General features: G+C 43.2%; 1 protein-coding gene across 2 annotated transcripts; it reads left to right on the plus strand.

The window, feature by feature from the left end:
• Positions 1–11834, plus strand: LOC138647404 (uncharacterized). Of its 2 annotated transcripts, none has more exons than XM_069736385.1 (6): positions 1–76; positions 5154–5454; positions 5530–5915; positions 8039–8199; positions 8938–9070; positions 10152–11834. In XM_069736385.1, exons 2-6 carry the CDS (start codon positions 5220–5222, stop codon positions 10332–10334), a joined length of 1098 nt encoding a protein of 365 aa, XP_069592486.1. In that variant the 5' UTR covers positions 1–76; positions 5154–5219; the 3' UTR covers positions 10335–11834. The 2 variants fall into 2 exon arrangements, with proteins under 2 accessions (XP_069592486.1, XP_069592485.1); XM_069736384.1 differs by having other exon boundaries at positions 4–120.
• The last annotated feature ends 3392 nt before the right edge of the window (positions 11835–15226 follow it).

A 15226-nucleotide genomic window follows, 5' to 3' on the forward strand; every position in this document is an offset into this window, starting at 1 on the left:
GTTGCGGAAGCGCAAACCGGAAGTGGTGACAGGAGCCGGCATCTGTCGGTCACCGGCAACAGAACTGAGGCGACAGGCAAGGAAAACAAACCAGGCGTCTGATTAACCCTCTCACTGCCGGTGCTTGTTGACTTTAGCCCTTAATTAAAGGCACAGTACACCCTAAATCGTCATGTTAGCTTGTGCAGTTAATGACAAACCTTTGTTCCCTGTTGTCAGCCCTCTCCAAACTGAGGAGAAAATGGTGTATGACAAGTCAGAGCCTTGCTGTAATCCCCGGCAGATGTGTCTGTATACAGCCGCTCCCCTTCTATAGACCCTTAGGAGATGTTCTTCTTAAAGGGCCAGCGTCTCTTTAACTCTGTGATCGGATCTGACCTCCTTCTTGTCTTGCTGCAGTCGCTTTCCAAGGTGCTAATCGCCATGGAAACCAGGCATCAGTGACTACTCCTGTGCCATCATCCCTAGGGGTGGTCCGGAGTTGTCGTTTGTTGCTAAGCAACAGCGATTTAGTGTTCTGTATGGGGGTAAGCGGCTGCCAGACACCTCCAAGGGCTGCTGAGCACAAAGGATGGGGCAGAAGAAAGCCAACATGCCCGATATAGGAGACAGCAGGCGTTCTGAGAATCTCGGCCCATCCCGGGGTTGTCTGACTTATGTCTGATGGGTATATGCACCTTAAAAGGGGTTTCCCACCTTTGCACATAATTTTTATTTTTTTACTTGGGTCTTAAAATCCTTTTTGCAAATGGGTTTTTATTAAGAATTTTGCACCATTTTTGTTTTCCAGGATCTTTCTTTTCTATGTAGTCATAAATCTGCTGAGAGGAGGTAAAAAAAGGACACAAAAGAGCTGTAAATGCCCCATCGGAATGAGCTCGCTGGCAGATTCTCAGTCAACTCCTTCTGCAGCCGCCAATAGACACAGAGGCCGTAGGGAGCAAACGGTGCAAAATTCTTAATGAAACCCAATTGCACAATTTATTGTTACCCCCAGTTACATACGTTGTCCCCAAAGGTGGACGATAAGAATCAATTTCCAGGTCTGACTTATACCTTTTTTTTTTTCTCTTGTTTTACAGATTTGACGAAAGTTACCTTAAGTAAATGACTTTTGTTCTTTAAACCGCACTTCATTTCACTTTTTTTAAACCTAATTAAAATTATTTTTAATGTCTAAAGGAGGATGATCTTTTTTAATTTTTCTACCTTTTTATTTTTTGTTTTATTTTTACTTCTGTAAAATATTTTTTGGGGGGTCATAAAATTTTGCCCTTTTATTTTTTTTAATATTTTTAATTTATTTTGTCTTTAATTGTAGTTAAAAAAAATGTTTTAACCCCTTCATGACCGGGGGATTTTTCGTTTTTACGTGTTCGTTTTTCGCTCCCCTCCTTCCCAGAGCCATAACTTTTTTATTTTTCCGTCAATTTGGCCATGTGAGGGCTTATTTTTTGCGGGACGAGTTGTACTTTTGAACGACATCATTGGTTTTAGCATGTCGTGTACTAGAAAACGGGAAAAAAATTCCAAGTGCGGTGAAATTGCAAAAAAAGTGCAATCCCACACTTGTTTTTTGTTTGGCTTTTTTGCTAGGTTCACTAAATGCTAAAACTGACCTGCCATTATGATTCTCCAGGTCATTACAAGTTCATAGACACCAAACATGACTAGGTTATTTTTTATCTAAGTGGTGAAAAAAAATTCCAAACTTTGCTAAAAAAAAAAAGTAAAAAAATTGCGCCATATTCCGATACTCGTAGCGTCTCCATTTTTCATGATCTGGGGTCGGTTGAGGGCTTATTTTTTGCGTGCCGAGATGACGTTTTTAATAATAGCATTTCGGTGCAGATACGTTCTTTTGATCGCCCATTATTGCATTTTAATGCAATGTCGCGGCGACCAAAAAAACGTAATTCTGGCGTTTCGAATTTTTTTCCCGCTACGCTGTTTAGCGATCAGGTTAATACTTTTTTTTAATTGATAGATCGGGCGATTCTGAGCGCGGCGATACCAAATATGCGTAGATTTGATATTTTTTTTATTGATTTATTTTGATTGGGGCGAAAGGGGGGTGATTTAAACTTTTATGTTTTTTTTATTTTTTTCACATTTTTTTAAACTTTTTTTTTTAACTTTTGCCATGCTTCAATAGCCTCCATGAGAGGCTAGAAGCAGGCATAGCACAATCGGCTCTGCTACATAGCAGCGATCTGCTGATCGCTGCTATGTAGCAGAATTGCACGTGTGCTGTGAGCGCCGACCACAGGGTGGCGCTCACAGCGACAGGCAATCAGTAACCATAGAGGTCTCAAGGACCTCTATGGTTACCATCCAGACGCATCGCCGACCCCCGATCATGTGACGGGGGTCGGCGATGACGTCATTTCCGGCCGCCCGGCCGGAAGCGGTAGTTAAATGCCGCTGTCTGCGTTTGACAGCGGCATTTAACTAGTTAATAGGTGCGGGCAGATCGCGATTCTGCCCGCGCCTATTACGGGCACATGTCAGCTGTTCAAAACAGCTGACATGTCCCGGCTTTGGTGCGGGCTCACCGCGGAGCCCTGCATCAAAGCAGGGGAGCCGGCATCGGACGGTATAGTACGTCTGATGCCGGTAAGGGGTTAAGGATTTTTTTTCTGTTTTTTATTTTTTTGTTTTATCTTTAATCTTGTTTTATATTTTCAAATGTCTAAAAGAGGTTCATAAAAATACTTTTTATTTTTTTTTGTTCTTTTTAATTTTATTTTTATTTTACCTTTTTAGTGCTAAGTAAAATTATTGTTAATGTCTAAAGGAGAGTGATAAATTATAATTTTTTTATCTTTTGATTTTTTGCTGTATCTGTATTCAGCCAAATATTTTTTGCGTCATAAATTATTATTTTTTTGCTTTATTTTTTTATTTTATGTTTTCTTCCTTTTTGGTTCTAGGTAAACATTTTGATGTCTAAAGGAGGGTCATGAAATCCTTTTTACCTTTTTGTAACTTTTCAGTTTTGTTTTACTTTTTGTGCTCTAATTAAAATTACTCTTAATGTCTCCCTAGTCATACATGTTTTTTTTTTCTTTTTCTTTTTTGCTTTATCTGTTTTGCACTTCATAAATTATTTTCTTTTTTTCATATTTCCATTTTATTCTTTCATTTTTTAGTTCTAGTTCAAATATATTTTAATGTCTAAAGAAGAGTCATAAATTATTATTTTTTTATCTTTTTTTTGAGGGTCGTAAATTTATTTATTTTTTTCTATTTTAATTTCATTTTCTTCTTTCCTTATTTTTAGGTAAAACCTATTTTAATGTCTAAAGGAGGATCATGAAATATTTTTTTTAAATTTTATTTTGCTTTTTTAGTTCTAATTAAAAATATTTTTAATGTCTAAAGAAGGAAGATAATTTTATTTTCTCTCTTTTTCCTTTTTGTTTTATCTTTAACTATACAAAATATTTTGTGAGGGTCATACATTATTTCCTTTTTTATTTTTTTTCCTATTTTAGTTTTATTTTTTCTATAGTTCTAGCTAAAAAAATATTTTAATGTCTATAGGAAGGTTAAAAAACTTTTCTTTTTTGTACTTTTTAAACTTTTTTTTTTAGTTTGCGTTCTAAATAAAATTATATTTAAAGTCTAAAGAAATGTGAATTTTTTTTCATTTTTTATTTTATTTTTTTCAACTCTAAAAATTTTTTTAGGGTCATAAATTCTTTTTATTTTTTTCTATTTTAATTTTATTTTTTCTTTAGTTCTGCTATTAGTTTTATCATTTTATTTTAATTACTATCTTATGTTTTCACTTTGAATTAAAAAGGACAATTAAAAATGATCTAAGTTTTGCGCTTATGGGATAAAGTGTCACATGAAATTCTTGGATTAAGATATTTTATGTATATAAAAGATAGATTTGTTTATTTTCCTGCAAAGAAAGTTGAAAAGCGTCTCCAGACGTCCAGTGGGAACAAGTTTTCATTAAGTCGCATCCGTTTTGCTGATAAAAGGCAGCAGATTTTCTGTACAGGGAAAACTTGTGTGATCACAGCCTAATAAAGACAATGTAAGATGACTTGTGACCCCAGCATTGTTTAACATTGAGGGAAATTTTATTTTTTTTCCTTTTATTAAGTCACCTATCACAAAATTGATAGTGGGGGTCTGTCAGATGGGGGGGGGCACTGTTATAATAGGTCTGCAGTGTGCATGCCTGAACCCCCGCTCTGCAAAAAGCAAAACGTAGACCCCTACAGAATGAGTGGAGCAGCGGACTGGCGTACACACTAAAGTGCCCCCTTATGCTCTCGGACCCCCACAATCTTGTAGGTAGGTGATGACCCCTTTAAATCACTGCATTTATGTCCTCCACCTCCAGAGCAGTGTGAATGCTGGACATGTATAACATTACGTGTGGTCTCGTTCACCTTCTGATATTTATTCATTTACAAGGTGGCAGCCCCTGCGATGGTTCTACCAAGAGGGTCCTGGCTTGGGGTGGAAATGGCACTTAATGGTAAAAATTCAGTTTCTAAATAGCACTTGATAGGAGGGTCTTGCGTCCCGGCGTAGACTGCTATATGTAGCCACGGGACCACTGGTGTTGGTTTTATAGCCGTAGTGAAACTACAGCTCCCAGCACGCCATGTTGGCTCGTGCTCGGAGAAGGCCATTGCCCTCCTATCTCTGCTACGACTGTCTGCACTTTCCTGAGCGAAGAGAGTCCGATCGCTTGCAGTCTGTCCCTTTAGAATAGATGGGTCAGACTGGCCTACCGCCTCAATGCATTAACCTAACGATCCCTGTGTGGCCTATATTAAAAAAAAAAAAAAAAAAAAAAAAAAAAAATTAATTAACTGGTTCATGCAGCTTTACATGAACACCCAAGCCTTACACTATGGCTGGTCCGAATAACTATAGCAATTGTTACCATCCGCCTCTCGTGTCTCCCCTTTTCCTCATAGTTTGTAAGCTTGCGAGCAGCAGGGCCCTCACTCCTCTTGATATCTGTTTTGAACTGTATTTCTGTTATGCTGTAATGTCTATTGTATGTACAAGTCCCCTCTATAATTTGTAAAGCGCTGCGGAATATGTTGGCGCTATATAAATAAAAATTATTATTATTATTATTATTTATTTCTATTCATATTTTTTTTTAACTATTTTAGGGTCGTGTTCAGAACTGTAGTAATTCCCTTAGCAGAAAATTATCTATTTAAAAAAAAAAATTTGCCATGGATAACAAAAGCCGTCAATTGGTCACTAACGGGCGAGAAGAAGACGAGGAGTCTAGAGACGGCAGTGTTCAGCAATGTCTCCGAGTTCTAGTAACAAAGAAAAGGAAGTTAATCCTCCACCTGGACTTGAATAACACGATTCTGGTGTCGGACGCAGCCACAGGTCAGGGTCCCAGAACCGCGCTAAACTCCTATCTGAGCACTGTTTCCTGGGGACGGATCAATGACGCTGGTAAGTACCTTCCAATCCGGGAACAAGGGGCCCCAGATCCCACCGCTGCCGCCTAATAATACGTTTTCATTTCAGGCGAGTGGCAGTGGGTCAGTGATCAACCCTCGGCGAAGCCTCCATGCGAAGACGCCGTCAACTACTACAGCCACTTTGGTCGCGACGGTAGCTTTAGCGACAGTAATATCGGACAACGCTTCAGAGGGGTCTTCGATGATCACATGAAGCTGTTGGAGTGGCGGGGGGAAGCTGACGAGAGGTTTGCACAACAGGGCGAAGATGGAAAGGACTATCACTGGATCCTCCCTTCCTTCTTCCACATGCTAGAGAGCCTGCACCTACAAGGGAGGCAGTTCTGCGTCATATTGCGAACCTTTGGCGTCGACCTTCCTCACGTGTTACAGTCCGTCCACGCGGCTCTCCAGGGGAAACACCCACTGTTCCCTCAGCTGCAGCAAGTGCAGGTAAATTTAGGTTTTTTTCTGTTTCCTAATCTGATGCTTGAAATGGGACACCACAGAGAAATGATCTCGTTTTAAAAATAAAAATGGATCAATATCTGTCCATGGGTTTTGTCTGATATTGCAGTTCGGCTTCATTTATCACAATCAGTATGAGCTGCAAGTCTATGGACTGATGGGCTGCTATTTCTTGATTCTGGACGGGGGTCAGTGACCGGCTTCCATGCTCAGTTGTCTTGTTTCTGGATTCCATGGTAGAGGCAACTCTCTACAGCAGCTTTCATGTTGGCTTTAATGCGGGAACGTTCGGGGTACAACCTCCAGTACACCTATCGACCCACTGCGGTACCCAGCTCTATTCTATGTCCATGTCAGCATGTTAATGGGGTTGAGCTGTAGTACCAGGTTTAGCCACAAAGTCATGGATGGCGCTATGTTTAGCAGCTGCTTCGTTCACTTACTTCATTGGTTTTGGGGTGGTACATTTCATTGAACCTCCAGCTCTATGGTAAGAATGCAACCAAAACAATTCCTCCAACAATAAACTATGATCCTCTTCAAATCAAATAACACAATAGAGCAAATGAAGTAGCAACACGATCATAAATTATATAAAAAATATACATGTCTATAATACTGCGGATCTGTTAGAGACACTATATATATATATATACTGGCAATGTATGTTACTTAAATCTATAGATTCTACCAGCAGACAAGTCTATATGAGCATTATGATATGTGTCGATGGCAGGTTATACAGGTCATAGATCTCTATATATTTTGTCTCTTGATTGTCCATGATTATTGGGGAAGGGTACTCCGTGTTAATGGTTATACGTGATATTATTCTTGAGAGATTTATTAATCTATTTGATTGCTTATCTATAATGTTATATTTTATATATAATTTTTGATCGTGTTGCTACTTCATTTGCTCTATTGGGCTATGGTAAGAATGGCCCACTACTACTGCCATTATGTTTATGCTGCCCTGGTTGACAGCTGCTTAAAGGGCCACTCTGGTGCCTCTCTCCTTCACATTACGAGGTGACTAATGATGGACCATTGTGCATTGCCTGCACGCGTCCCGGCAGGTGTTTCTTGTTGGGACTTCTCACCTTCTGATGCGGAAGTGACAACTTTTTAAAATTATATGTTCAGTAGGAACTTGCGGAACAACTCCGCCCTGCCGTAAGGATAAATTCCAGGAAATTACCAAGGATTCAGAGTGGTTTATTCAACACGTTTCGGGGTTCCTATGCCCCCTTCGTCAGGAAATACCACATATGATGTGTGGTATTTCCTGACGAAGAGGGCATAGGAACCTCAAAAAGCGTTGAATAAACCACTCTGAATCCTTGGTAATTTCCTGGAATTTATCCTTACGGCGGCGCAGAGTTGTTCCACAAATTCCTACTGAACATATAATTACAGCATATCAGGTCGTAGATCGACCTGTGGATCTGCAGCAGCTGCTATTCTTACATGCTTGTATCCCATCTTTACCAGGTGAGCAACTCTCTTGGTGTATCTACTCTGGTAACGTGGATAAGACCCTATTGCACTTTTTTGTCTTCCCCTTTTCTATACAACTTTTTCAAATAGCAAACCTGGTTCATTCTTTGGGTCACTTTTTTTATTTTGTCATCCCACCACTGATTGACGGGTTCTCGTCTTTACGTGCGGAGAATCATCAGTCATTGTTGGGGCGGCAGCTCCTGAGTACGGAGGACTGACTGCACAGACGGGACCAAGCACCGGGCTGTCACTGCAGATGATAAATGGAGATTTTATAGAAAAGCACTGCAAGGTCAGTAGTGTCCCAGTGCTGGAATCGGAGTGTCCGCCACTACTTATTTCTGCCATCAGATATACTGGGATAAGCCTGGAGACAGATTCACACTTGTAGCATCCCCGGGGTGGACTCAGCAGCTTACCGAGGACGGATTTAATATAAAACTAATTGGTAGCAGTATAAACCTCTACAGCGTGGCCGCACTAATCTGCACCGTGCGTCCATCGCTGGTAATTAGCTGTCACTCTCCTGCTCCTTCATCTATGGAGATATCGGGACCCTGAATCTGCAGCCGCTTCTCTCTCATGTTATAATCTTGTATTCCCAGCTGACTACAGACCTCACTCCTGGAAGAATCCGCTGCAGCAAGAGGGACGTTGTACTGACCCACGGGGTCGATCGCATCTCCACCAGAACCAAGGAGAGGAATATCTACCAGTATTTCAGCAGCATGGAAGGGATCGGGGGCTTTCAGGACCACTTTGATTGGTAAGAGGTAACAAATATGAGAGGAGGGATGAATACGACTACATGTTGGGGGGTCTGCACCTCCTTCCAGCAGTGGTCATGGAGGAGAATGCCAGCCTGTCTCCTTGTGCTCGGTTGGGGCTTTATGTTGCTTTTTACTAAGCTTCTGGCATTGCGTTGCGATTTTCCACATGCAACCTGCAATCTAGAGAGACTGTAAAACAAAGTCACAAATGTTTCCAGCTTTGTTGGAAATATTTATATGCAATTTATCTTTTGTAGAGCTCTAAAGTGGCGAGTTGCACAAATGTTTTTGTCTGAAAACTGCAGTATAGCCCCAGCCTTGGAGTTGGTAAGGGCCATTATATTTGGTGGAGCAAATAGATCAAAGGAGTTTAGCACACCTCGGGAGAGGGACCCCCGTCTCACAAAGTTGTGGTAAGTCAGTATGATACGTCACTACTTTATGATCGATGGCGGTCCGATCTCTGGGAATCAAGGGACTGCAGCACCTCATCTGCACAGCAGATTTCCCGGTCACCGCAGCCATCTATACGTTGGGCTGTGCTGGGATCCCTGCGCAGCATCTGACTGTGAAGAGGCATCCGCACCGTGTCCTCTGCACTCTAATCGGGCCCCACCAATCATTAGACAGTACTGTACCTTTCCTAAGTACATAGATGGGTCCACGTGTTGCTTTTTAATTACAGCCATGAGTTAAATGTTAGTAAAACCTCTAATATATATATTTTTTTCCAGGTGGGCAAGAAATAATTTTGCAGCCTCCGGTGGAAAGCCGTTCTGGATCGACCCGACTGACTGTTCCACCCAGCACATCATCATCGATGACAACATCCGGCTGAGTGAACACGATGCCATTGTTAATTGCCGGGTATGTCTGTAGAAGGATAGCATATAATTGTCGATTTCCTCTAAATCAAAGCCAAATTGCTACAAGATTCCTGGAAATCTCTGTATAGTATCATTAATCTTTAGTAGAAAGTTCGGCCTTCCTGTCACATTTCACGCTCACTGCGCTCAGGGTATGGGGAAAGATAATCCTCTGCGTGGTAACAAGATATCCCTGGGAAGGGGGTTGTCTCCTGTCAGATATTACACACATATTACTAGGATTTGTCACTGATCTCTGACACTGAGCCCCCATGATTGGAAAGTTCAGCTTTTTTTTGTGATAAAGTGTTTTCTCGTGCAGCGGATTTGTAGCTGCGACTCCATTTCATACATCTGAATGGGAACGTTTCTGCAAATGCGTGGATTTCTCCAAGCCCCTTTTAGATGAATGAGACTTTTGCAGTAAATCTGCTGTTGTGATAAGACCTTAAATGTAGTTTTGCAAGGTGGCCGGTTAAAGTGATGATTGCCAATAGATGGGCGAGGTCTGCCATACGCGAGATCTGCCCAGCAGCTAGACTTCCACACACCTGACTAGAGTGTAAAGAAATATGTTGGTCTGATGAGACCGCATCTTTATCTCTCTCCCCTTTATAAAGCACTATTACACCATAGGGAGGGTACAGGTGTATGACGTGGGCTCAGGATCCTTTCTACAAGGGGCATGTGCCGGCTGTGTTACACAGCTACCACCTGGCTCTAACAGCAGCGATCAGAGCTAGCGCCAGTCTCTGATAATGGCATGGAAGTGACGCAATCCTGGTGGGGCGACCGTCGTCTAGGTGCACATTCCTCTTGGCATGATGTGATCACTGGTTGCAATGCTATCTCTTGTCCTGCCAAAGTCTCCTCTTGCTGCCATCTTGGTGCTGCCGAAAAACTTCAGTCGCCCCTCCCCCTTTTCCCATCTAAGAATACATTACAAGTTTTGGACGAGGGGAAGGAAAAAATAAAAATTGTGCATGGAGGAAGGGGGTTAATCTTTTTGCTGAAGTTTGATCTTTGGCTTCTTCTTCTTACTCCTTACTGAGATGGGAGTACTTTCTTTTTGTCTGCACCAGGTGCTTTTGGCTAAGGAGAAGGGGAAGGAGTCCAGGACGGCGCTGACCTCAGAGCTGTACGACATCTGCTTGGTGCAGACGGATCTCCTCCGCGCCATCGCTCAGAAGGATTATTTCCTGGACTGTATCAGACTCTGCGAGGACAACTATGAACGATATCTGCGAAGCTTTCAGGTGGAATAGAGTGAAGATTTGCTGATAGAGCGATAACTGGGGACCAGTAAGGTGGAGGAATCACTTGCACTCACTAAATCATCCTCCGTGTGTCTGCACATGTATCCGGAGCTCACGTACCTGCACGGGAAGCAATCAGGGCGCCACTTAGTAAGTGCAAGTGAATTCATGTAGTCATTTTGCTGACATTAGTATCTTGAAGGGCTCTAAGGGTCATGGTTAAAGGGGTCCCTCCTACTGCTTAGACCGTGAAGTTTTATCTTGTTCATGTCCTATCAACAGGACAGGTAGTAACCTCTAGATCGGTGGGGATCTGACTTCTGAGACCCCCATTGATCGCTAGAACAGGGCTCTACCCAACCACCGCCCCGTTCAGTCTTCAAGGGGACTGCCGGAGACAGCCGAGTGCAGCACTATAAGGAATGTAGAGAGCGACGGTTTAGCACTTGCATTGCCGACTGCAATAGAGATTTAATTTGTTACAAATTAAAGGGTCTGTCCGCTAGTATTGATATTAATGACCAATCCTTAGCATAGGTCATCAATATCAGATCGGTGGGTGTCCGGTACCAGTCACCCCCATCAATATGCTGTAATGACCTCAAGCAGCGGCCGGATGTAAACAGTGGACGTAGCAGAACAGCGCAGCGCCGGTCCCCGTGGAGTGGTCGTCCTCTGGTACTGCAGCTCAGTTCCTGTTGTCAGTACACAGTGGACGGATCTGCGCTGTTCTGCTGCTGCGCTGTTTTGCTGCTGCACTGTTTTGCTGCTGCGCTGTTCTACCGCCGCTTCACTGTTCTTCTGCTGCGCTGTTTATAGCCGGACCCCCACCCATCTGATGTAGGATAGGTCATCAGTAGACAACCCTTTAGTCTAGGACTTGTCCTGTTTCTCAGGAGCTTTTGCTTTTACATTATTACGCAATTTTGTATTGTCTTTCGGTTTGGATTTCAGGGGTATTATACTATTTTTTTTTTGTAGTTTTTATTTTGCAACGCTGTCACGTAAATGAAGCAACTTGTGTTTCCAATCTACGACCTGGGACTCATACGCCGGACCTACTAGTGATTGACAGCTGTCTATGCTTGCGCCGTCAGACAGACTGTCAATCACTGGTTAGTCCCACCCACTGGACTCATTAATAAAACACCCAAGGATTTCTTTCAATAAAACGAAAGTTTTACTGAAACTTTTCCACAAGAATCCATAACATCTGGCCTGCAGATCAGAGGCCATTTTCGACATAACAGGTTCCCTATTAAAGGGGTCTTCTGGCCTAAAGGCATCAATATCTTTAGGCCTGACAACCCCTTTAACTCTATGCAGGGGATGTGGAGCTATATACTGGAAAACCACTAGGTCCATATATTAATAAATTATTTGTACAGAATTTGGTCCAAAAAAGTGACCATGGATAAGAAGGTGGAGATTATTTATAAGGAGGGTACGAGGGTCTCAGGCTGTGTATATAATATATGTTTGTCAATAAAGAATTACCATATTTGTGTATCGGAGGTCTCTGCTGTTTTCTGGCTGCTTCGTCCAGCAGAGCTTTGGGGGCGCTCACAAGTCCTGGTTCTTCTCCCGTCCTCACCTCTGATCATGACACCACAGTCTCCTCACTACAGGGAAGGAGCTCAGGAATCTGCAGAATTGTGTAAGTAAGCCGTGATCTGACCATTATGGGGACTTGCATTTTTTAATGCTGTGACGTTACAGAAGTAGCGACATTGCACCCTATCGTACCCAAAGTGCCTCCGCTCTGCACTTGCAACCAACATGGCTGCCTGACATTGTCTTCCAATTAAACGGCCATCTGCAGATAATGAATGCACCATCTAGATAGTCATTACATAGTGAATAGGGTTATTATTGCACAAACACTATGTAGACCAAAGTATGTGCACCCCACATCCCCTCCAGGAGCTTTTTTGATCATTAATATGGAGTTGGCTCCTCTGCAGATATAACGGCTCCCGCTCTCCTGGGAGGGATTTCTACCAGATTTGGAGGAGTCTGTGGGAGTTTTTGCCCCTTCATCCAGAAATGAATTTGTGAGGTCAGACCCTGATGTTGGGAGGGAAGTCGGGGTCACAGTCTCCAGTCTAGGATGGGGCTGAGGTCCGCTCTCTGCTGCTGCTCATGTTTCCACCATATCTATATGGAGCTTGTGCACTGGGCTCAGTCATAGTGGCCATAAAAGGGTCTTCACCAAACTGTTCCAACAAAGCTGAAGCTACAGTTATCCACAATGTCTTATTCTGAAGATGAAGATTTCCCATCACTGGAGCTGAGAGACCGAGACTGATCCCTGATCACAGCGCATACCATTATCCCCCTCCGCTATCTGTACAGGGGGCACAATGCAGTCAGGGGGTAACGTCATCCTGGAATCACGAAACCCAGACTCCTCCATCAGACGCTGAGAAATGCGATCCATCACTGCACAGAACACGTCTCCTCCAGAGTCCAGTGGTGGCGGCTTTACACCACTCCATCCGACGCTCGGCATTGTGCTTGGTGATGTACGGCTGCATGCAGCTGCTCGGCCATGAAGCTCCTGAAGGGGGCGCAGTGTTTGTGCTGATATTAATACCAGAGGAGGTCTGGACTCTGCAGTTATGGGGTCAGCAGATCGGTGGTGACCTTTCTGCCCTATAGACGCAGGGTCGCACTTGGACGTGACCGCTCTGATAGTCCGGCATGCATCGGGTCCTCCTGACATATTTTCTATATTGTGTTCTCTTATCCAGTTTTCAGGAGATTAGATATTTTTTTTATTTGCCATCTGTGAATCCGAAGCGCGACCGTCGGCCCCTCAGTTATTGCGCCTCCGATTTCGCCGTCATTGCTGTTTATGGACGTGCGGCGGAGCAGATGGTTTGCGGGCAGAGACGCCGCTCTTAGAAAAGCTATTTTGACAGAAAGGTCAGAAGAATCAATAAAAGTGGAAATAAACAAAAGGTCTCGGAGAGACGAGGAGCTCCATGTACCGCGGCGATATTAATACAGCGAGGAAAGATGAGATCCGCAGCGTACGGCCGGCCGAGGAGTGCGCCGTATATTTCCCAGCATAATAACAACCTATTTTTGTGTCTGCACCATATGGCGACACGTGCACTGTACATGGGTACGTTATATGGATCGGATGGCTCCTGTGTTTGTCCCGACCATGGAGCTCAATGCTGTTAAAACACATCTAAAACTATCATGTGACCGGGGTATTTCTGGAGCCGATGAATGGATGTGACTGAGCCCCGGGCAGATATTTTCCCCCCAAGAAAATGTCTGCATCGTACGAATGTAAGATCACAGCTCCTGGTGACGTCCGATGCACTGGATTTATCACTGCTCTCCAACGATTCAATTACCGCCGCAGATCAGAGATGCAGTACCAGACGCAACCCATTGCAGAGGGTGGCACTGTTTTCAGAAGAAAGCAGCCATGTTATTCTAATCATATGCAACCCCTTTAATTGCTCAAAGGGGTGAAGGAAGAGTTTATCATGTACAGATTGTAGCTAATCATATAACTTGCAATATATGTTTGGCTGTAATACTAGACTTGACCAGTAGAGGGGGAGCTCTTCTCTGCCTTCGACTCCTGACAGTGGGAATGATCGTAAGGGTTCACACAGCCAATAAAAACCCGAAAGTCATTATCTCAGTAAATTAGAATAATTAACAAAAAACACCTGTAAAGCCTCCTAAGTGTTTATAAAAGGTCCCTTAGTCTGTTTCAGTAGCTCCACAATCATGGGGAAGACTCTGACCTGACAGATGTCCAGAAGGCGTCACTGACACACTCCACAAGGAGGGGAAGCCACAACAGGTTATTGGTAAAGAAGCCGGCTGTTCACACAGTGCTGTATCCAAGAATATTAATGGAAAGTGGATAACCGCAGCCTGGAAAGGATTGTTAAGAAAAGGCCATTCCGTAATTTTGGGGAGATTCACAAGGAGTGGACTGCTGCTGGAGTCATTGCTTCACCACACACAGACGTCTCCAGGACATTGGCTACACTGTCACATTCCTTGTGTCCGGCCACTCATGACCAATAGACAACGCCAGAAGCGTCTTACCTGGGCCAAGGAGAAAAAGAACCGGACTGTTGTCAGGGGTCCAAGGTGTTGTGTTCAGAGGAAAGTAAATTTTTCATTTCATTTGGAAATCAAGGTCCCAGAGTCTGGAGGAAGAGTGGAGAGGACACAATCCAAGCTGCTGGAGGTCTGGTGTGAAGTCTCCACAATCAGTGATGGTTTGGGAGCCATGTCATCTGCTGGTGTAGGTCCACTGTGTTTTATCAAGGCCAAAGTCAGCGCAGCCGTCTACCAGGAAATGTTAGAGCACTTCATGCTTCCCTCTGCTGACAAGCTTTATGGAGGTGGAAATGTCATTCTCCAGCTGGACTTGGCCCCGGTCCACACGGCCAAAAGTACCAATACCTGGTGTAAAAACAACAGTATCACTGGGCTTGATTGGCAGCAAACTCACCTAACCTTAACCCCATAGAGAATCTATGGAGTATTGTCAGGAGGAAGATGAGACACCAGACCCAACAATGCAGACGAGCTGAAGGCTGCTATCAAAGCAACCTGGGCTTCCATAACCCCTCAGCAGCACCACAGGCTGATCGTCTCCATGCCACACCGCACTGATGCAAAAGGAGCCCGACCAAGTATTGAGTGCATTTACTGTACATGCATCTCATTAGAGAACATTTCGGATTTTAAAATCATTTTTCAATCTGGTGTTATAAAGTATTCTAATTTACTGAGATAATGACTTTTGACGTTTTTATTGGCTGTAAGCCATAATCATCAACATTAACAGAAATAAACACATGAAATAGATCACTCTGTGTGTAATGACTCTATAGAATATAGGAGTTTCACTTTTT

The sequence above is a fragment of the Ranitomeya imitator genome, chromosome 8 (assembly GCF_032444005.1).
Source record: "Ranitomeya imitator isolate aRanImi1 chromosome 8, aRanImi1.pri, whole genome shotgun sequence".
Taxonomy (NCBI): Eukaryota; Metazoa; Chordata; class Amphibia; order Anura; family Dendrobatidae; genus Ranitomeya; species Ranitomeya imitator.